Raw genomic sequence first — 22,786 nt, 5'->3', positions numbered from 1 at the left:
CGCTTCAGCTGGAAATAACCCTGGCCTCAAAGATAGAGCTGAGCCACTGCCACGAACTGGGAATCACTGATCTCCAGACTTCTTGTGAGATATTCAAATATCTTTTAAGAAAAACACTGTTAGCTTATTCCAATTGCACCCTACTTAATACCCAGAGATTCCACTACTGATGCCAAGCCTGCTATAGAGTAGCTGCTCAACAAAAATGCGTTTGTTCTACGTATGAAGGAATGGATCTGATGGTACAACTTCTGACACTTTAAAAATAAAATGTATTAAACTGTTTTGCTAATTACACGTATTTTCTGAAATGCTCACGTAATCGATGTTTTAGACGTCCTTCTCTAAGATCAATATCTGATTTAAGGGTGAAAGAGAAAAAAACTGCTACTTTATATTTAAATCAGTAGGTGCTCAAAGAGATCAATAAAAATTAACAATACTAATAATATTAATAAATGTCATCTCTCATTCATTTATTCAGTACACAATTATTGTGAGGCTGCTACACCAGATGCTTTATACCCAGAGACGAAAAGACCTAGTTCCTAGTTTTAAAGATCTCACAGTAGAGTGGGAGCACAGAAGAGTTAACACCACTTTGCAATGTACAAATTGTGTTTTAAAAATAAACTTTAAAATCGACAATAACAGCAACAAGCATTTATTGAAAGCTAAGTCCATGCCAGGCTCTGGGCCAAGCCCTTTATCTGCATGATCGCATCCCATCTTCATTCCCGCTCTGAGGGAGGGGCCGTTATCACCCCCATTTCACAAATGAGACAACTGGGGTTAGGGTCGTTCTGCTACTTACTCATGGTCACACAGTGGAAAGCCAGAGCTCACACTTGTTCAAAGTTAGCTACGGTTATTTGTAAAACCAAGCTGACAAGTGTGGTGGCAGGTGTGGAAAGGTTCAGGAGCCATGGTTGATTGGAAGGTCAGTAAGAAAATGGGGCCATGGGACTGTCAGGGCAAAGGAAGCCATCTTAGGCTGCCTCTGCAGAACCAGAGGCTCCTGATCGAGAAACGACAGTTCAGGACACCATTCTGTATTTAAAGGAAACATAGGCAGGGTTATTTCTCCCTCCTGAACTTTAACATGTAAACCAAACTATCAGTTTAGCTTCTCCAAGGGATGTCCCTTTGGGTGCCCCCCAGACACTCCAACTGAACATGGTGTTTGAACTCACACAAGGCACTCCATGTTTGTTGAACAAATAAAAATATAGCTACTGTGGTTGTGTGTGGCAGTTTTACACTGCAGCGGTTTGCAGACACGGATTATGTCCGTCTCGTCTGTGTTTGGGGCTGGCCTTAGCTTCAGTGGCTGGTTGGATGGCTTTGTTCCAGCCCTGACTCAGTCTGACCACTGGCTGAGGCAAACGTCTACATGAGAGCAGCCCATGTGGTAGGAGGGGAAAGGGCTCCCCTGAGCACTAGAAGACTTGGTATTAAGCCCTGCTGCTGGTCAATTACTTCACCTTGAGCAAAAAGGAATATTTCTGGAGTCTGGTTCCCTCACCCTTAACCCTTATTTGTACGAGGGACTTCCATGGCAGTCTGGTGAAGCCCAGCTCTGTGAACCCTTCTCAGAATACAGTTGTTAGATGTCCAGAATAAAATGCAACACACACTAGGATGGGACTTAGAAAAAAAATGGAGAATAACAAGTGTTGGTGAGGATGTAAAGAAATTGGAACTCTTGTGCATTATTGGTGGGAATGCAAAATGGTGCAGCTGCTATGGAATACAGTTTGGCAGTTCTTCAGAAAAGTTAAACATAGAATTACCATGTTTCCCAGCAATTCCATCCACGGTACATATCCAAAAAAACTGAAAGCAGACACTCAAACAGATACTTGTACGCCAGTGTTCACAGCAACGTTATTCAAGCAGCCAAAAGGTGGAAACAACCCAAGTGTCCATCAACAGATGAATGGATAAACAAAACGTGGTATATACATATGATGGAATATTAGCCATAAAAGAATGAAGTTCTGATACATGCTACAACATGCCTGAACCTTAATCAGACACAAAAGAACAAATATGGTATCATTCCACTTACATGAGGTATCTAGAACAGGCAACGTAGAGACAGAAAGTAGAAAGGAAATTCCTGGGGGATGGAGGGGGAGGGATGGGGAGTTATTTCGTAATGCGTAGAAAGTTTCTACTTGGGATGATGAAAATGTTCAAAACGTCCTGGAAATAGACAGTGATGGTGGTTGCACAACAGTGTAAATGTACTTAATGCCACTGAATTGTACACCTTTTTTGGGGGCGGGAGGTGAAGTAGAAAAGAATAGCTTTATTACTTTGTCAGGCAAAGGGGGACACAGTGGGCTCCTGTCCTCTAAAAACTACGTGTCCCCTGTATACTTTAACATGGTTCAAATGGTTAATTTTATTTTATGTATATATTAATACAATAAACAAATAAATAAATCCAAAGGATGAGAAAGGAGGCCAATTATTTGAACTACAGTGCATCAAGATATTAAAAAGAAAAAGAATTGTGGATACAGTAACATACTGACTTTAAAAAATTACACTAAATAACAAGATCAAAAGACGGGTTACTAACTAGTGTAATTCTGAAGTAGTGGTGAGTGAAAGCACTATTCTGAGTTCTCTCTCACGACGATAATGTGCCATGAACAGATCTGTGGTCTCTACTGCTGAGACGGCACTGCAACTACTTTGTGGTTTGTGGTTTACAATTATAATAGAAGGAAATGCTAAGTTGCAGTCAGAGGTTAGTGAAAAAGGATGTTATTTTTTTCTCATCCAAATTACGGACCCACTGAAGTCTATCCAAGGGATCTTTGGAGGTCCATGGACCCCAGGTTAAAAACCTCTCAACGAGATGATCTCTGAACTCTCTTCTAATTAAAACAGTGCGATCTAGCGGTGATTTCTGGCTCATCTGAATATTATGGATAAATTAACATCTCTGATAAGTTTTTTTTTCTTATCTGTAGCTGGGGATTATTATAAAATCGGCCTCTCAAGGGCTTTGTGAGGGAAAGGGAGGTAAGGAAAGCATTAGGAGCTGTAAAGCTCTGTTGTAAATGCTAGGTAGTATCAGGGAAACCTAAGAGTCCATGAAGATGTCTGCCCCATCCCCTGCACACCCGTCCCCCAGGGCTCAGGGTTCCTTCAGAATTTTTGCTCAGATCTTTGTGAACTATGGGAACAAAACACTGGGCCCCCTTTGTTAAAGAATACCATGCCCCGTGCAAAAACATAGGTTTTTTTTTTTTTTTTTTTTGCGGTACGCGGGCCTCTCACCACCGCGGCCTCTCCCGCTGCGGAGCACAGGCTCCGGACGCGCAGGCCCAGCGGCCATGGCTCACGGGCCCAGCCGCTCCGCGGCACGTGGGATCCTCCCGGACCGGGGCACGAACCCGCGCCCCCTGCATCGGCAGGCGGACTCTCAACCACTGCGCCACCAGGGAAGCCCAAAAACATAGTTTTATGAACTATAATGTATGCCAGCAGATTCGAAAATACAGACAAATCAGATCATCTTAAGGAAAATACCAATTATTAAATAGACTCAAGAAGAAACAGAAAACCTAAACCCACTAATGACTCTTAAAGAAATTGAATGAGTTGTCAAATATATGCTCTCTACAGAAGGCATCAAGCCTAGATGGTTTTAGGTGTAAGTTTTACTAGCTCTTGAGGACGTCTTCTCTCACTGATCCTATACAAATTTCCCCCCAGAAGACCCATGCTGCCTGAAACTGCGGAATGTGTACCAAACCCTAAAGACGCGTGTTCCTTTAATGAATGAATAAATGATAAAACGGAGGCAAATTATGAAACGAAACATAATGTATTAGAACTAAACTATTTTGGTAGAGAAAAACAGCTAGGTAAAATGCATGGTCTACCTATTCCTTTTCATTTTGGAGACAAATTCAAGTTTGATTGGAAGAGGGGAGTCAAGGAGCCTGCTACCTTCAGCGGCTGGGACAATCACACCCAGGACAGCCACAAGACACTGGCACCAGTGCATACGGGTGAATGGTACCGTGGGAGGAGGGGATGCTTCCCAAAGATATAAGGATCCTTCATCTTGCACCAGGCTTAGCACAGCGCCTGGAACATGGGGACTCTCTTAACATATTTATTCAATGAATGGATGGAGTAGACTGGAAGAAGGCCCAGTGTCAGGCCTGGGGAATTAAGAGCTGGAGATGGAAAGCAGCCTCTCACAGGCTTGGCCAGACCTGAGCCCCTTGGACAGGATTCCTCTGCAGTTTACTTCATGGTCCAACTGGACTTTAAAAGCCTCAGGGGCTCATCTTCCCAGGGTTTCCCATGGCCAAATGCCCCTCACTGCACCTACTCCATCGTGCCTTTCCAAAGGCCCCTCCTGGCTCTGAGCCCAAGCGGTCAGATGTTTACGTTCCTCCTGTTTCTCCCCCAGCCCCTTCCCCTGCACCAGCTCTTTGTACATCTGGCCGTCCAGCTTCCTCTTTGATGTTCTCACTCACTGACTGCCTGCGGGCTTACGATAACTTCTCCCTCCTCCTCCTTTCTTAGCCTCACCATCCTGTGAACCGCCAAAATACACACACTGCCCTCCTTTCTCCTTTCATCTTTCCCTATAAATCAGCCTCCTCTGGATATACTGAAAGGAAGCTTGTCTGAGCTAGTGGTTTTAATTCCTGGCTTTTGAAAGATCTTACCCGGACTTGGTTTCACATCCTGGCTAGACTGCACTGGTTTCCCATCTGCAGCCCAAGGACATTGGCTGCCCAACCCCCTGGGCTTGTCCAATCTGCTTTAAAGACTCAGAAATGTGGTAAATTAATAAGTACCACACCACTGAAGTCTTTGAACATGCTTCCCTGGAGTACGTCAGTAACAGTTATACCACCCTGAAAGGGAAGATAAAGGGAACAGAAAGGAAAAAGAGACTACTTAGGAACATGTCAGAGAAGACATACTGTCCTCCACAAACTGGGAAAGCAGGAAGCAAAGCAGCTTGTTACGGGCTGAACTGTGTCCCCAAAATTCATAAGTTGAAGCCTACTACCTCAGAACGTGACTGTATTTGGAGATAAGGTCTTTAAAGAGGTGATAAAGATTAAAAGAGATCATTAGGGTGGGCTCTAATCCAATATGACTGGCGTCCTGATAAGAAGAGGAAATGTGGACGCAGACAGATACAGAGGGAAGCCCATGTGAGGACACAGGATGCGGGTGGCCATCTGCAAGCCCAGATGAGAGGCCTCACTGTAACTGAGCAGGACCCTATGGGGCCTTCCTGGGACAGACCCCTCCCCATATCCTCTGCTCTAGCTCCTCTCTGAAGTACCCAGATAATAGTATCTCATGCATATTTCCTGAGCTTTTCAGATACTAAAAACCACCACCCAAACAGAAAAACTTAACTACTTGATAATCAAGTAGCCCCCAGACCTTCTGGCACCTAAGGATTGATAATGTTGACCACCCTGCTACCTCACCATCAACAAATAAGGGAAGTGTGAATGAGCTGATCACATGCTCTGGGACACCCCTCCTCACCTGCTCACCCGGTCTTTAAAAATGCTTTGCTGAAACCCTTCAGGGAGTTCAGGGATTTTTCTGGGCATGAGCTACCCGTTCTCCTTGCTCGGCTCTGCAATAAACCTTCCTCTGCTCCAGACTATGACGTTTTGGTGTTTGGCCTCACTGTGTCTCTGGCACACACACTTGCGTTCGGCAACATCACCAAGAATCCATTCAGCTGGCACCTTGACCTGGGACTTCTGGCCTCCAGAATCATGGGAAAATAAATTTCTGTTGTTTAAGCCACCCAGTCTGTGTCACTTTGTTATGGCAGCCCTAACAAACTAATATACAACTCAAGTCTCCATAATATTTCCTCTCAAGAATACATGAAATGTTTATGGATTGATTATTCAGGCAACGTTTGAACTAACTCTCCTTGTATCGATAGTTTCAGTATCTAATAGACATTAAATATTTAGACATGAATTTTTAAAGTAAAGATGATTATTCTTTATAATCATTTCAAAAGAATATAAAATATCTTTTAATATTTTCAGTGGGGACTTGGAGAAAGATACAGAAAACATTTCATCAAATTTGCAAATGATTCAAACTTGCTAAGTTAAGGAGGAAAAATAAATGAGTTGAGAATGATGAACCTAAATGAAGAAGATAAAATTTAATACAAAGAATTTTAAGTATTCCACTTAAGTTTAAAAAAAATAGTTTGGTATATCAGGGGTCCCCAAACCCTGGTACCAGTCCACGGCCTGTTAGGAACTGGGCCACACAGCAGGAGGTGAGCAGCCAGTGGGCGAGCGAGCGAAGCTTCATCTGCCGCTCCCCGTTGCCCCCACTGCTCCCCACCGCTCCCCATCACTCACATTACCCCTGAACCATCCCCCACCCCCATCAGTGGAAAAATTGTCTTCCACAAAACTGGTCCCCGGTGCCAAAAGGGTTGGGGACCGCTGTGCTATATGATACTACGCCACCTGTAATAAAAGTTTAGTGACTTCTGTTGACTGCAAGCTCTACGTAAATTAACCAAAAAAGCTAAGGCAATATACCTGTAATCATTCTTTCACTCATTCGGTGAACATTGCCAGAAGTGAAACCCAGGTATTCAACAAATTATATGTTGCCATCACTAAAAATTTCGCAGTTTCTCCCTTGTTTAAAAAATGTTATTTCAAAGGCTCCTAAGGCAGATTTTTCTTGGAAACCAAATATTTAGCTTTTTTTTTTTTAATAGAGGAGAAAGTCCTTATCTTTGAGTTCATTTCCTAATTCTCCAAGCGCCTCCCCAGAATCCTGGAATGTGATGGTTTGCAGATGAGAGCCTTACTTAACCCCCTGCACACAAGGCCTTCCATATCCCTGAAGCCTGAGGAGCCAGTTCATTTCCGGGGCTAATCCAGGGGCTACAAAGTTTCATATGGAAGAAACATCTGTCTCCTTAAAAGCACAGGTATTGGGACTTCCCTCGTGGCTCAGTGGTTAAGAATCTGCCTGCCAATGCAGGGGACACGGGTTCGAGCCCCGGTCCGGGAAGATCCCACATGCCACAGAGCAACCAAGCCTGTATGTCACAACTACTGAGACTGCGCTCTAGAGCCCATGAGCCACAACTACTGAAGCTTGCGTGCCTAGAGCCCGTGCTCCAAAACAGGAGAAGCCACAGCAATGAGAAGCCTGCGCACCACAACGAAGAGGAGCCCCCGCTCACTGCAACTAGGAAAAGCCTGTGCGCAACAACGAAGACCCAAAACAGCCAAAAATAAATAAATAAATTTATTTATTAAAAAAAAGCACAGGTATTTGGGTCCGCGTCTCCTCTTTAAGGTCTTAACAAGTCAAACTCTGCCATAACACAGCCTTCAGAGAGCCCTTCATCTTCACTTTTTTTTTTCAAACTAAACATCCTCAGGTCTTTCAACTCTTTTCTGCATGCCCTGGCTTTAGAGACTTTTCCTCTTTGCCCATTTGTTGGTTCATTTTCTCCTTCTCTAGGAATTTACTGAGTGTCTGTTGTGTACCTGGCATGTTACTAGCATCACCAATACAACACAGACATCAACGCCAGCAATCAATCACTACCAAGGCTGACAAGTACTGGGCTGGGACAGACGGGCATGCTGCGGGGATGTGATGTGGGGTACCCCAACCTAGAAGATTAGGGCTGCTTCCACATAGACCCGAAAGATGAGTCCAATTCGCTTGGATGAAACAGAGGAGGTAGGATTGCCAGAAAGGGTTTGAGCAGAGGAAATGTTATGTTGGCTTCTCCAACCCCGCCTCTGCTGCTCAGTGGTTGCACGACCTTGTGCAAAACATTTAACCTCTCTAAGCCTCAGTTTCTTCATCTGCAAAATGGGGATAATAATATCATGAAGGGAAGGGTGAACTGCCTAGCACAGTGCCTGGCACATAGTAGATGTTTCCCCCAAACGGGCAGCCATCGTTACCACTGTTGTCATTATTAAAATCAGGTGGGGAAACCTGGGACACAATTGGCTCCAGAGGGGTAAGGCTGTATGCCTCGCCCCCCAAGAACAGCAGTCATCAAAGAGGAGAAAAGAACGGTGGCTATGTCACCCACCGAGGGGACGTCCTCCACCCCATCCCCCCACATATACACACTGCAGGTGCCAAACACATGAGCAAGCTGAGGATCAAACATCCTGGAACTGAAGGAGGGAGTGAATGGAGAGGAAGCGATAATGGAAAGTTATGGAAAAGGCAGGGGATAAAGAGTTTACTAGAGAAGAGAAGGTGAGAGAGAGAATCTGTAAAAGAAAAAAGAATCAAGTTATACATTCATTGGGTAGGAAAGCTTTTAACTCTGTGGCTTGTTAGAAGTCAGATACTAATGCTTTTTGGAGTTTTCCCAGTATTAATCACAAGACTGGAATGAAGAATTCACTTCCTACAGTTTCTAAAAATTGAATGACAACAGAGACGTTAGTTTATACCTAAAACAGAGAGCACATGCAGGGAGGGATGAGATGAGATGTACTTTCTGCATCTGGGCTGAGCAGCAGCCATGACAGTCCCTCCATCAGGTCCGTAATTCCATCCCGACCGTATTACAGAGGATGCATAGAGGGGGACTGATAAAAGGGAGGGGGGTGATTTTACTTCAAAGGGTTTATTTTATTTATTTATTGTTTTGCGGTACGCGGGCCTCTCACTGCTGCGGCCCCTCCCGTTGCGGAGCACAGGCTCCGGACGCGCAGGCTCAGCGGCCATGGCTCACGGGCCCAGCCGCTCCGCGGCATGTGGGATCCTCCCGTACCGGGGCACGAATCCGTGTCCCCTGCATCGGCAGGCGGACCCTCAACCACTGTGCTACCAGGGAAGCCCAAAAGGGGTTATTTTTTAAAAAGCCTTTGCTACAGGACTTCCCTAGTGGCACAGTGGTTAAGAATCTGCCTGTCACTGCAGGGGACACGGGTTCGATCCCTGGCCTGGGAAGATCCCACATGACGCAGAGCAACTAAACCCGTGAGCTACAACTACTGAAGCCCGCGCGCCGTGCTCCGCAACAAGAGAAGCCACCGCAATGAGAAGCCCGCGCACCGCAACGAAGAGTAGCCCCAGCTCCTCACAACTAGAAAAAGCCCGTGTGCAGCAACGAAGACACAATGCAGCCAAACATAAATAAATATAAAAAGCCTTTGCTATAGTTAAGACAATTCAATAAGCTCTACGCATCAACCTTCATTTTTATAAACAGTTATAATGATAAAGACACACGCCAGCCACTGGATTCTTTAGATATGTGTTAATCACTGCGCTGTAAGAGGCTTGAGTCCCCCCCCCCCCCTTGGCTAACTCCCCTTAGGTAGAAAAATGTTAGCAGCTTATTTTTAAAGCCCCAGAAAGGGTTGATTGACCTGGCTTACAGTTTGCTTATACCCTCCAGCTGCAATTTTCTAAGCAAATGTTTTTCATCCTGCATCTGGCTCGTGCCCCACAGCACCTCTTCCTAAGACCTTTTCCTCCTGCCCATCCCCACCCCACCTCCCAGATTTCTCTTCTGCGAAGGTTCTCAAACTGAGGTCTCCAGAAATGCAATTTCTCAGGCCCCAACCCAGACTTACTGAATCAAACACTCCAGGCATGGGAACCAGTGGTCTGAGTGCAGCGAGCCCTTCAGGAGCTTCTGACACACAGTGAAATTTGGGAACCACTGTTCAGTTTCCTGATCCTTACCCCCACCCCACCCCGCCCCCCGCCGCCGCCTCCTGCCTGATTCTGTTGCCCCACTCTCTCTGTCTCAAAGCTTCTCCCTCTCACCTGCAGAGAGGGAAAGAAAGCCAATGATTGCATGGGGGGCGGGGGGGAGGGTTCACTACGGGAACCAGAGAAGGGACAACTGGAAGGCGGGAATCGGTGATGTCACCACGCCCCAGACGAGACCTGAAGGATCCCTGACTTCAGCCACCTCAGAAGAAAAGCGGCTTGCCCCGGGTCGCTTGCTAAGAGGCTGAAACCATGCACAAGAGGATGAAATCAGCCACCTGTACGCCTCATCCTGTCAGGGGTCCAACACACGCGCGGAGCTTTCGCCGTGGGCGGGGCCAAAGCAGGGGCTCGAGGTCGGCGACCCCGGTGTTTCCCTTAGGAGCAGCCGCAGCTCCAAATACTGATGGGTATTTCCTCTTCTTCTCAAAACTCCTGGTCGGGGAGCCAGCTCGAGTGTGAGGTGCCTTTTTCTTTGCTCAAACACACATCTCCTGAGTCACGCATCCTCTCCTGGGGCGAGGGGCGGGGGCAGGGGCGGAAGGTCACCTTTTCATTCTAGGTTTTCAGAAGCCTTAACAAGTTTGCCAGATCGCTTTACTTCTCTTTGCCTTGGCTTCCTCGTCTGAAAATGAGATAAACCAATAACCACCTTGCAGTGGTTTTTTTTTTTACAGATCAAGTGAGCTAGCTTGTCCCTGCTCACAACAGGGGCTCAGTACCTCCAGAGGTGTCATGAGACATGAAAAACAGTCCCCTTCTTCAAGGGTGTACAATCCGGTACTAAAAACAAGGCAAGTACAAGAATAACCAGAATAGGAATCCTCGGGTATGTGCCGTTATTACCCCTCAGAATAAGGCAAAGAGGGTTGACACCTTGGTAGAGGACCTGCAGTGCATGTGGCCCATCCCGGGATGGGAGGGTCCTGCCTGGCTGGCAGCAGGAGAAGGTGGCATTTGGCCTGGCCCTGGCTGATAACAAGCCTTGGCCAAGGAAAGATACTCCAGGTAGAAGGAAGAGGGTGAACAAAGCCCTGGAAAGCTCAGGGAAGGAGACCAAAGTTGCATCCATGACAAAGTGGCTTCAGGGCATGTAAGACCGGTGACCTCAATGGGTCTGTCCTTCCAGAAACCAGAAGCTCAGAGGGCTTCCGGCATCTGCTTTTCCTCCTTCACGGAGGGTGCCAACAAATGTCAATTAGGGGGATTGTTTCAGGATGTGGAAATTCATTTGCTGTCAGCCAATGCTTGAAAATGTTAATAATTATCAACCTAGGCGAAAACCTCCACTGGCAATCCAGAGCAGGACATTCTTAACGCTCATGCCAGCCAACCCCTTCAGCCACATTGCTAACTTAGGCGGTTTCAGCTCCTCATACAAAACACATTTTTGCATTTTTACCCATGTTTTGATGTCAGGTTTCACTAGAGATGTATGCAGAACTGAAAATAAATGCCTCCTAATGTACTGTGGTTTCCAAGGAACAGAATTTGGGGCTGTATACAGTGAGTTCTTAGATTAGCTTTATTAGCTTTATTTTTAAGTAGTAAATTAACTGCTATGCAGAAATTTCACTAAATCCTGTGACCTCTGCCCTCGCACACCTCTGGAATTTTTCCTAGCAGAGTGGCTGGGGGGAGGGAGTGTCAGCTCCCACCATCCCTTGAACACACTATGGGGTCACCCTCCTTTCAAATTTAATTTTTTTAATATTAAAAAAAAACATGAATTCTTCGTGAGTGCTATTGATCCAAAAGGGGAATCTATTATAGGGAGAGGAAGTAGAAATAAAATGAGATAGGCTGGTAAATTTAGAAAAGAAAGCACATGTCAACAAGACTTGGTAAAAGACAGATGAAACAGGGGAGCCAGTGGGCTGAAGCGCAGACAGTTTGAGTGTGTGCTCTCATTCCAGGAGTGAGGGGAGTCACCAGTACAGTGGGAGTTTGGGCAAGGAGGGTGAAGGTTTCCAAAAAGGCTGATATGCCCCCACTGGTTGCCCTGGCGACAGGTCCACCCCCATATGACTGTGATATAGTAAAGAGAAAAATGTACACAAGCAAAGCAGGCAGCAGTTAAGGATGGGAAGCAACAGGACTTCCAGTTAGCACCACCTTGAGGGGACCTTAGGGAAGAGTTTGGGAGGGGACGGGTGCCACTGATGCAGGATGGGTGCAGAGGGAAGAACCTGAAGGTTTCCATGAGCTTAGGCTCTGCGTACAGCACACCCTGCGGCTCCAACTCCACCAGCCAGCATAGTTGCCTTGAAGGGACTTTGAGTTGGAGAATGTGCTCACTGGTTTTCCTGGTGGCCTGGGACTGCAGGCTCTCCCTGCCCTTTGCCCCAGCCCTGGAAGACTAAGGCAGTCCAGATGGCACAGTAGGGGGTAGAAAAGGAGTCAGCAGTGATCGCCACTGTTGTCAGCTGAGAGTCCTCCAGGGGCTCCCACCCCTGCAGCATGAAGCCCAGACTTTTCGTCGGAGCCCCTGAGGTTCTAAGTGAGCTGGTTCCCAACTCCTCTGGGCTTGTCCCCAGCTCAGACTACCTGCCTGACAGACAGGGTACCCTGATGGCTTCACCAGGTCCCGCCTCCGTGCTCCATCCTCACCCCTCTCCTGCCAGCTCATCTCCCAGCTCCACGTGGCCTCAACTTTCCCTAGGAACGTTTCCCGAAACCAGCCATTTACAAAGTGTGGTTTGGGGACCCCCTTCACAGGGTCCATGAGATCAAAACTGTTTTTGTAACAGTACTAATGTTTGCCTTTTATACTCTCTCTTATGTGTGAACATCGTTCGAAATGTTTATTGATGTGGTTTTAGATTCCACATTGCAGTTAACCTTTAAGGAACTACCTTTTGTCAAGTTTTGGTGTTCTATCGGAGAATATCCATAATCACAAGAAAAGGCTATTAAAAAACGTCTTCTTTTTCTGACTACATGTCTGTGTGAGGCCATAGTTTCTTCATGTAACCCAACCAAAACAATATTTCATGAAAGGCTGAATGGATGAGAAATGAGAATCCAGCTGTCTTTAATTAAGCCAGACACTGAACAGATTTGCAAAAATGTAAAATCCTGCCATTCTTCTCACAATTTTTTCAATTTAGAAAATATTATTATACAAATATTTTTACTTACATTATGGTTAGGTTATGGGTTTATTATTGTTATTTTAAAATTAATTAATTTATAGGGTTTTTTTGGTTTTTTTTTTTTTTGGCGGTACGCGGGCCTCTCACCATTGTGGACTCTCCCGTTGCGGAGCACAGGCTCTGGACCCGCAGGCTCAGCGGCCATGGCTCACGGGCCTAGCCGCTCCGCGGCATGTGGGATCTTCCCAGACCGGGGCACGAACCCGCGTCCCCTGCATCAGCAGGCAGACTCTCAACCACTGCGCCACCAGGGAAGCCCCTAATTAATAGTTTTTAAAGTTCTCCATTTCAGTTTCTGATCCAGTAAACCTCAGTAGACTTAACCCACAAAAATAAAAGCTCTTTGGTATCCTCAATAATTTTTGAGTGTACAAGGGTCCTGAGACCACCTTCTTATACTGAGCCTACAGCAGGCAGAGTAGAGCTGTTAACTTAGCTATGCCTCTACCATTGCACACCGACTCCAGCAAATTAATGACCTTTTTACATGTCTGTCTCCCCCACCGCACAAGTGCTTCCTGATGGTGGTTGTTCTTTAACCCCCTCATGTCTGGCACAAAGCAGAAAGTCCAGGTGAATGAATGAAGTAGAAGGGAAGCCCACACATCACAGGCTACCGCCCGAGCAACGTGCAAACATTCACAGGAGGGCAGATAAATATCTGCATTATTTTTTTTTTAACTGGCTCAAGTTGTTACTGGGCCTCTGACTTGAATTTAGACATAAATATAAATATTTTTTTAAAAATCAGAAAATTCAAATGAAAAATTAACCTAAGAAACAATTCTGCTTCTACTCTGTTAAACTTTCAGAGACACCCCATGTAAGCAAGTAACTGGGGAGATACACCATGCAGTGGATAGCACAAATACAGCCAAAATGATCTGCCACAAAAACAGTGACCAGGGCAAGGACCACAACAAGCATAGCTTCTCCATCTCTGTTCGCTGTCAAAGGTAGACCAAAAGCAGATGGCACTAGAGGATCCAGGCCAGAGTTGCGGTGTTGGCCTTTGGTTTCACGATTCTCACTCACTCACCCTGTTCCCAAGTCAAGCAGCCCTCCAGCATGTCAGAGAGCGGCCACGCCATCTCCTGGCGGGCAGAGATGTGCCACATCCCATCCCCCTCTTTGTCCCTGACACATTCTCCTACAAAATGAGAAAAGGGGAGGGGGGGATACTGGACGTGGGATGGATGCCCTTAGCAAAACAGGATCTTTTATCTCCGAAGACAAGGGGTTTCTACTTCAGAGCATGAGCTCAGGGTGAAGGAGAGGGCAGTGAATGCTGACAACTAGGGGATGCCCCGTGGCGGGGGGAGGGGGTATGAGAGTGTGTGAGTGTGTGTGTTTGTGTGCATGTGTGTGTACAAGTATGTGTCGGAGGTGGGGAGAGAAGAGAGAGAGAGAGAGGCAGGGGGTGGGGACGGCATGGGGGCAGAGATATTTGACACCAAGAGGAGTATGCTTTTCTGGCTAAGAGTGTAGAGGCTCATTCCGAAAGCATCCCCATCAGAAACCCAACTGTGTAATCGCTGCTGCTGATCTAGGAATCAGGCGTTTCCAGCTCTCTCTCTCTCTCCCCCACACACACGCCTACATATCTCCACCACCTCTGTCTTTCTAGATAGATAGATGATAGATAGATAGATAAGATAGATAGATAGATGATAGATAGATAGATGATAGATAGATACATAGATAGATAGATGACAGATAGATAGATGATAGATACATAGATAGATAGATGATAGATAGATATGTTTATCATATGATGGTATATGTTTATCATCTTGAAATTTGTTTTTAAAAAAACCCTTTAGGGCTTCCCTGGTGGCATAGTGGTTGAGAGTCCGCCTGCCGATGCAGGGGACACGGGTTCGTGCCCCGGTCCAGGAAGTTCCCACATGCCGTGGAGTGGCTGGGCCCGTGAACCACGGCCGCTGAGCCTGCGCGTCCGGAGCCTGTGCTCCGCAACGGGAGAGGCCACAACAGTGAGAGGCCCGCGTACCGCAAAAAAAAAAAAAAAAACCCTTTAATCAGCGTACTAAATATCCCCCAGTCCTTTCCACATTTGCAGAAGTCCTATGTTTATGTCACTATGGAAACAGATTCTCAAGAGACTAAAGACATGGAGGGCCCAGCATCATGGAGTCATTGGTTAGGTTAACACCGTAAAGATTCTGACCTCTCAAAACAGAGCTTTTGGTTCCTCTGGTCTCTGTCATTTCGGATGCTGAGGCGACCAGGCACTGGGCAGTTTTCTCAGTGGCCTTCATAGGGGGTGAGATTTTAGGGGGTACAAATATAAAACACAGTTTTGGAGAACAACTTCCTGGAATGATGGTTGTGGTAAAGCTTTCATTCACTGCATGACTATAATTTACATATATTAATTATCTGGCTTTCTCCTCACAAAAATATTCCAAGATCAGCATTAACATTCCCATTTTACGGATGAGGAGACTGAACCTCGGAGAGGTCACGTTGCCTGAGTGTACACACTTGGTCAGTACCAGAGCCAGGTCTATGAACTCAGGTCTATGCCAAAACCCACCATCCTTTCACTGGCCAGCCTTCCTGTTAACCCCCCACATCCTAGGCTTTCCAGAGCCCATGTTTAGAACCAGGCCCATACATCTATATTCTGTGTGTTTTCAGGACCTTTCCTTCCTCTTGGAGAAAGAAAAGGATTCACCTGAAGAAAACACGTTCACTGGGTGAGCCTAACAGACCTCTAACATTTTCCATTTCTAATATCTTTTTTTTTTTTTTTTTCGGTACGCGGGCCTCTCACTGTTGTGGCCTCTCCCGTTGCGGAGCACAGGCTCCGGACGCGCAGGCTCAGCGGCCATGGCTCACGGGCCCAGCCGCTCCGCGGCATGTGGGATCCTCCCGGACCGGGGCACGAACCCATGTCCCCTGCATCGGCAGGCGGACTCTCTACCGCTGCGCCACCAGGGAAGCCCCCATTTCTAATATCTTGATTCCACCTCTCTCTTGTGCCGGCTCCCACCTTCCCCAAACCCGCCTGCTCTACTTCTCATTCTGCCAGGCAGGGAAGCATTATTAACACAGATTAGCCAGACAAATCCAATAAAAAATTCTCAGAACACCCTTGTCCAGGTAAGTCCAACCAGGGCTTTTTCAGATAAAAACTCAGTGCCGTTGCTTATTGGAGACAAGTCATGAGCTTCAGATTAACTGAAAAGCTTTGCAATAGAAGAGGTTTAATTTCATTTGAAAACCCGTGTACAACCACATTCTCAACTCAGGATGCACTCATTGCCAATGAGATGCCCTCTCCCCCAGCACGCCCAACACGGGACCCAGGGCTGGGAGAGCTGCCCCGACGGACACCCATCCCCTGGTCTGGAGGTCCACCCTCGACCACCTCTTCCTACTTCTGTAGGTGGAGCCCCGTCACTCACCCAGGAGGGCCGTCTGAGGGTGGGTCCGAGCATGTCTCCCTCTGGAGATGGACCTGGAAGGAGGCCACTCCCTGGCCTCAGCGGGTAGGAGGAGGATCTGTCCGAGGATCAGCAGAAAGCAGCCCACCAGCATCTTTTCCATCTTCAAGAAGAGAAAGAGGGGCAAGGCTGTGACAAACACAACGGGAGAAGAGGGCGGGGCGAGGTTTCTCGTCTCCCTGAATGCTAGGTGCTGCAGACTCACCCCCCGCCTTTCCCCAGATCAGACAGGCCACTTGTACTGAAAATTCCATTTGTGTGTATGACCCTCAGACCCACTGGTAGGTTCTTGGATACTCTGAGCAGGGCGTACGTAGTTGAATTTTTTGTCACTGTAAGACTGAATGGAAAACTTGGGGGAAAAAACTCTACCCTGAAGTTTCTTTTCAATCAAGTTCATTATCAATTATTCATAGTCACATTCTATATCTTGGATTTGAAAAAGGAAAAACTACATCTGAGGATTCCAAGTAACAATATTTTCTTAGTCTAATAATAGTGGATGGTACAAATTAACATATATGTTTCCCAAGGAATACATATACAGTTGCATAAGATAGCATGACTTAGCCTCCTAGCCTCCCTGCCTTCCACACACATCTATTAAGAGGGAACGTGGTGCAGTGTTTTTAAGGGCTTGGACCCTGGCACCAGACCGCCTGGCTTTGAAGTGTCCTGGCTCTGACACTTGCTAACTGTGTGTGACCTTGGGCAATCTGCTTAACCTCCTCATGCCATGTGGGAATATGGTTAATTGGGTGACTTAATCCACGTAACGAAAGCATTCAGGGTAGTGTCTGGCACACATGGGGAGGCGAGGACAAGGAAACAAGCAACAGCGTTAGGGGACCAGAGAAGAATAGGATCAAACGCAACGTTGAGCACAAAGCTCTCGGATGCAGAAAGAATTTTGACTCTTGAGTTGAGCTTCAGATATCCACAGGGGTGAGGGAGTTTCAACCAGAGAAGCACACTCTTGACCAGACTTTACCCGTTTTCTGTACTGGTCCTGGAGAGTAGCTGGTGTGAAGGCTCTGGAGGAAAGATTCTGAGCAGGGAAGCGACATGGTCAGATCCAGGGTTTCCCAGGATGGCCAATCTCAGTGCTTCACATGGGATGAGAAAGGTACTTTCCACATGGTGAATGATGTTGCCTATTCTGCCTCGCAAACCCTCGTGGAGAAGGCAATATCCTGGGACTAGGTTTAAACGTATTTTTCTTCTAGTTTCTATCATTATAGTGGGTGTCATAGCAATTTATTAATTTATACAGACTAGTGAGGAGGAGGGAATATTTAAGGAGGAACAACATTTAAGGAAGATCATCTGCTGTAAAGTCTTTACTAAATCCTCATCCTGTGCTTGGCAATTTCACCCAGTTGATTTCATTCAATCTTCAGACGTATCTCGCATAAATCAGAATTATTATTTCTGCTTTTTATTTTATTTATTTTATTTATTTTTTTGCGGTACGCGGGCCTCTCACTGTTGCGGCCTCTCCCGTTGCGGAGCACAGGCTCCGGACGTGCAGGCTCAGCAGCCATGGCTCACGGGCCCAGCCGCTCCGCCGCATGTGGGATCTTCCCGGACCGGGGCATGAACCCGTGTCCCCTGCATCGGCAGGCGGACTCTCAACCACTGCGCCACCAGGGAAGCCCTATTTCTGCTTTTTAGAGATGGGGAAACTGAGGCCCAGAGAAGTTTAGTAACTTGACCTAGGTCACCCAGCTAAAGTAAGTAGCAAAGTTAGGATTCAAACCCAGGGTAAGAGGCTAATTTGCCAATTCACCGATGAGAGAAAACTTGATTAGCTGCAAGTCAAGTCCCCATAAGGCAATTCATGAAAGGCCATAGCTGTTTCACCACCAGAGGTGGAAACAGGGCAGGGCAGGGGCAGGGACCACTTCCTAAAACAGGAAAAAGTAAATAATAATTCAGTGAACTGTTTGCTCAGCAAACTGCTTTCAGGAATTGACCTGTAGATGAACCCAGGTCTGTCGACCTTCAAAGTCCACAGTTTTTCACACTTGCTGTGTTGAGCTAGCTCACTTTTCACTATGCATTAAAATTCTATTAAAAATAGCAGATGTTTATTCAGCACTTACTATGTGCCAGGCACTGGGCCAAGTGCTTTAAATTTATTAAGTCATTTAATTCTTACAATAACTAGAGAAGTTCAATAATTTGCCCAAGGGTATGCAGCTGATAAAGGGGTGAAGCTCCAGAGCATTGCTAGTTCATTACAGATAACTACTGCCCACCCCTTATGAACAAATTAACTCTTTACTAATTGGACTGTTCCCTATTCATAGCTTAATCTGTGAGACTCCTTTCTAGAAAAGGAAGAAAAAAGATTTTGCCTCTTTCTCTGATCTTAAACCTACTGTTTACTGTCAAGTTTCCTTGGTATTTATCACATTTTATGTGACATTCTAAGTGTGTTATGTCATTTATATGTGATTTATTATCTTAATGATGTTCTCCTTCCTCCCATCTGAGCAAATACAAAGTCCGCGTTTATTTCTTTTAAAATGTATACAACATGCTCTGAAGGCGCACGTCCATCCTGACACATCTGCAATTAAATCCAAACATTTAGAGCACGATGTGGTGGATAATTATCATTTTCAAAAAACAAATACCACTTCATGTGGCTTGGGTTTACTGTGGATTTCAAGAAGTGTTTGCATTTTCAAGTTACCATGGCCAACCAAAAGGCCCTGAAGATAGATGAGGGATAGGGAGTTAAAAAATAAACAGAAATAAACACTTCTAGCTGTCTAACCCTGAGAAGGTTACTTTCCCTCTCTCTGCCTCAGTTTCCTCATCTTTAAACTGGGGATAATGAAGAAACCTGATCGTTGCATGAATTATATCAGCTCATATATATGTAAAGCACATAGAACACTGCCTGGCACATAGTAAGTGCTCAAGAAGCAATAGTTACTTATTATTATTATCATCATTATGCAAGCAAACCAATTAATATAAAGTACACACTGCTAATTTTTGTCATACTGAGCCATTTAATGTACCTTATATTAACTTTGATGCTTACTTATGACTACTCTACTAAAACAATGACACACAAATCCATAATCTGAAAATACATGTTAGTATCTAAAAGTATTTAAAACTCTCTTTTTCAGAATGAAATAATGCCACTTGCAGCAACATGGATGGACCTAGAGATTATCATACTAAGTGAAGTAAGTCAGAAAGAGAAAGACAAATACCATATGATACCACTTATATGTGGAATTTAAGATATGACACAAATGAACTTATCTACAAAACAGAAACAGACTCACAGACATAGAGAATAGACTTGTGGTTACCGAGGGAGAGGAGGGATGGATTGGGAGTTTGGAATTAGCAGATGTAAACTATTCTATATAGAATGAATAAACAACAAGGTCCTACCATAGCACGGGAACTATATACAATATCCTGTGATAAACCATAATGGAAAAGAATATGAAAAAGAATGTATGTATAGGTATAACTGAATCACTTTGTGTACAGTATAAATTAACACAACATTGTAAATCAACTGTACGTCAATAAAATATTTTTCTTAAATGTTCTTTTTTTTTCTTTTCTTTTTCTTTTTTTAATTTTTTTTATGTTTGCGGTATGCGGGCCTCTCACTGTTGTGGCCTCTCCCATTGCGGAGCACAGGCTCCGGACACGCAGCCTCAGTGGCCATGGCTCACGGGCCCTGCCGCTCCACGGCATGTGGGATCTTCCCAGACTGGGGCACGAACCCGTGTCCCCTGCATCGGCAGGCAGACTCTCAATCACTGCGCCACCAGGGAAGCCCAAATGTTCTTTTTTCAAAATGCAATGGCACAGCAAGTCACAGTCTGGTAGAAAAGATTTACAAAACATTATCTGATATATCATTTATCTCCAGACATAAGCTCTTATAACTCAACACAAAGACAAACAACCTACTTGAAAATGTGCAAAATATTTGAACACTCATATTGCCAAAGAAGACATTCAGATAACAAATAAACGTATGCGAAGATGTTCAACATTCTTAGTCATTAGAAAAATGCAAATTAAAAATCACAATGGGGTTTCCCTGGTGGCGCAGTGGTTGAGAGTCCGCCTGCCGATGCAGGGGACACGGGTTCGTGCCCCAGTTCGGGAAGATCCCACATGCCGTGGAGCGGCAGGGCCCGTGAGCCATGGCCGCTGAGCCTGCGCGTCCGGAGCCTGTGCTCCGCAACGGGAGAGGCCACAACAGTGAGAGGCCAGCGTACCACACACACACAAAAAAAAAATCACAGTGACATTCCATGACAAATCCACTAGAATAACAAAAATTAAAAAGACTGATATAACCAAGTGTTGGCGAAGATGTGGAAAACTGGAATCCTAATACATTGCTGGTAAGAATGCAAAATGGTGTAGCCACTTAGGGAAACAATTTAGCAGTTTCTCATTCAGTTAAACATACACTTCCCAAATGAGACAGCACAGGGTGACCAACTGGTCTGGTTTGCCTAGAATTGCCTGTATTTTTGCACTGAAAGTTCTTCATCCCAGAAAACTCAGTCCTGGGCAAACTGGGCAAACCAGCAACCTAGATATTTACCCAGAAGATATAAAAACACACCCACACAAAGACTTATACTCAGATGCTCATAGAAGCTTTCTTTGTAAAAGCTGAAAACTGGGAACAATGCAAATGTCCATATATTAACGGACAGATAAATAAATTGTGGTACATCCATACAATGGACTACTACTCAGCAGTTAAAGGAATGATGTAATGGGTGAATCTCAAAATAATTAGGCTGAGTGAAAGCTGCCAGACACAAAAAGAATACATACTGAACAATTCTATTTATATGACATTCAACAAAGGGCAAAACTCTGTGACAGAAAGATCAATGGTTCCAGGGGGTGGGATGGGAAAAGAGGGTCAGCTACCAAGGGGCAGGAGGGAAATTTCAGGGGTGGCAGAAATGTTCACATCATGATTATGGTGGAGGTTACATGGCTCTATACATTTGTCAGAACCCATCAAATTATACACTTCAAAGTGATGAATTTGATTGTTTTAAGTTGGACTTCTAAAAAGCTGTTTAATAGAAACTAAAAGAATGGGGAAAAGGATACTGTATACAAGTCAACGTAAAACCAGCATGGCAATATTCATATCAGACAAGACAGGCTTTTTTAAAAAAAACGCAATGGCAGTGAAACAAGAAAAAATAAGTCAGTACACGTAGCCCACATTAATCACTGTTTCTCAGGGAGGCATTTACAGCTGCTAGCATTTGAAGAACAGGAGCCAGATCCAGTTCCAACTGGAAAACAAAATGATGTTTGAGAAACAGTTCCTTTCACATATGGGCATATGAGAAGCATTGTTGTGCTGAGAAATAGAGGTTAATTCAATCAGAACAGATTCCATGAAGCATTTGGGGGCATGGAAAGAATATTTTTTAAAACAATTAAACAGCTTTGACTTTTGTTCTAGCGATTTTTCTCCTCTCCATGAGACAATGAGTCTTTTCATTTAGCTTCACCAAGAGGGTGGGGCAGAGAGAGAGAGAAGGAAATTGTTCTAAGCATCGCTGTTTCAAGTAAATCGACAGATGGCGTAGCATCCCATCAGAGCCAGCACTACGTGCCGTGGGCCTTGAGAGGAGAGGCCTGGCTCTGTCACAACACGCTGCGACCTCGGTTAGGTGATTTAACTCTCTGGGCTTTAACGAGTCAGCCATGAAATGAGAGGCGTGGTCTGGAAGCAGCGTTCCTCAGCCTAAACCAGACCACAGGCCCAGGACAGGGGCCCAGGACAGGACAACGCTGCTCCCCTGAGGAAGATGGGCATGACACCCTCTTCCTGCCCCCGCACAAGAAGACAAAGGAGCTAAAGCACTAATATTTTCTAAGTGCCTACTATGGGCCAGGCAGTGAGCTGGGCGCTTGTATATTGTTATCTCATTTGGCCCTACAGTCATTCTGTGAGGTGGACGAGGTCCCAATTTCATGGGAGGAACACCGGCGGCTGCAGATAGAAAGACACTCTCCAAGGTCTCAGAGCTAGTTAAGTGACAAAGCCAAGAGTCTACCCCCGCCACCTCTCAGGCAGCCAGCCTACTTGCTAAAAAAGAGATTTTGAGTCCCCTCTCCAATTCTGAAAGTTCTTAGACATCATATTTAAGAGTTTTGTCCCTCAAAGGCCACTCCATTGGCACACCAAGTGTGCATACTAACTACTCTGTGTTCAATGAGAACCAGTCACACAGGGCTGGGGCCGCAGCAGCCCCAGAGGCCCTCCTTCCTGTCTCCCACCTCAGACCAGAATCCCCAGCGCCCACAGGGCCGGCAAATGGAGCCCAACCTCCATTTAGATGTTGACATTTAGATGTT

The 22,786-nt window shown here is 45.6% G+C and overlaps 1 protein-coding gene across 6 annotated transcripts in view; it reads right to left on the bottom strand.

Annotated features, from left to right (window-relative positions):
• MATN2 (matrilin 2) overlaps positions 1-22,786 on the bottom strand; it is a 155,827-nt gene that overhangs the window by 123,555 nt on the left and 9,486 nt on the right. For all 6 annotated transcript variants that reach the window (XM_073794610.1, XM_073794608.1, XM_073794609.1 and 3 more), the window contains exon 2: positions 16,352-16,493. In XM_073794610.1, the coding sequence (XP_073650711.1) occupies positions 16,352-16,493 (142 nt within the window). The remainder of the gene's footprint in view (positions 1-16,351; positions 16,494-22,786) is intronic.

Source organism: Tursiops truncatus, chromosome 17 (genome assembly GCF_011762595.2).
Source record: "Tursiops truncatus isolate mTurTru1 chromosome 17, mTurTru1.mat.Y, whole genome shotgun sequence".
In the NCBI taxonomy this organism is placed as follows: domain Eukaryota; kingdom Metazoa; phylum Chordata; class Mammalia; order Artiodactyla; family Delphinidae; genus Tursiops; species Tursiops truncatus.
This window is presented reverse-complemented; position numbering and strand designations above follow the sequence as displayed.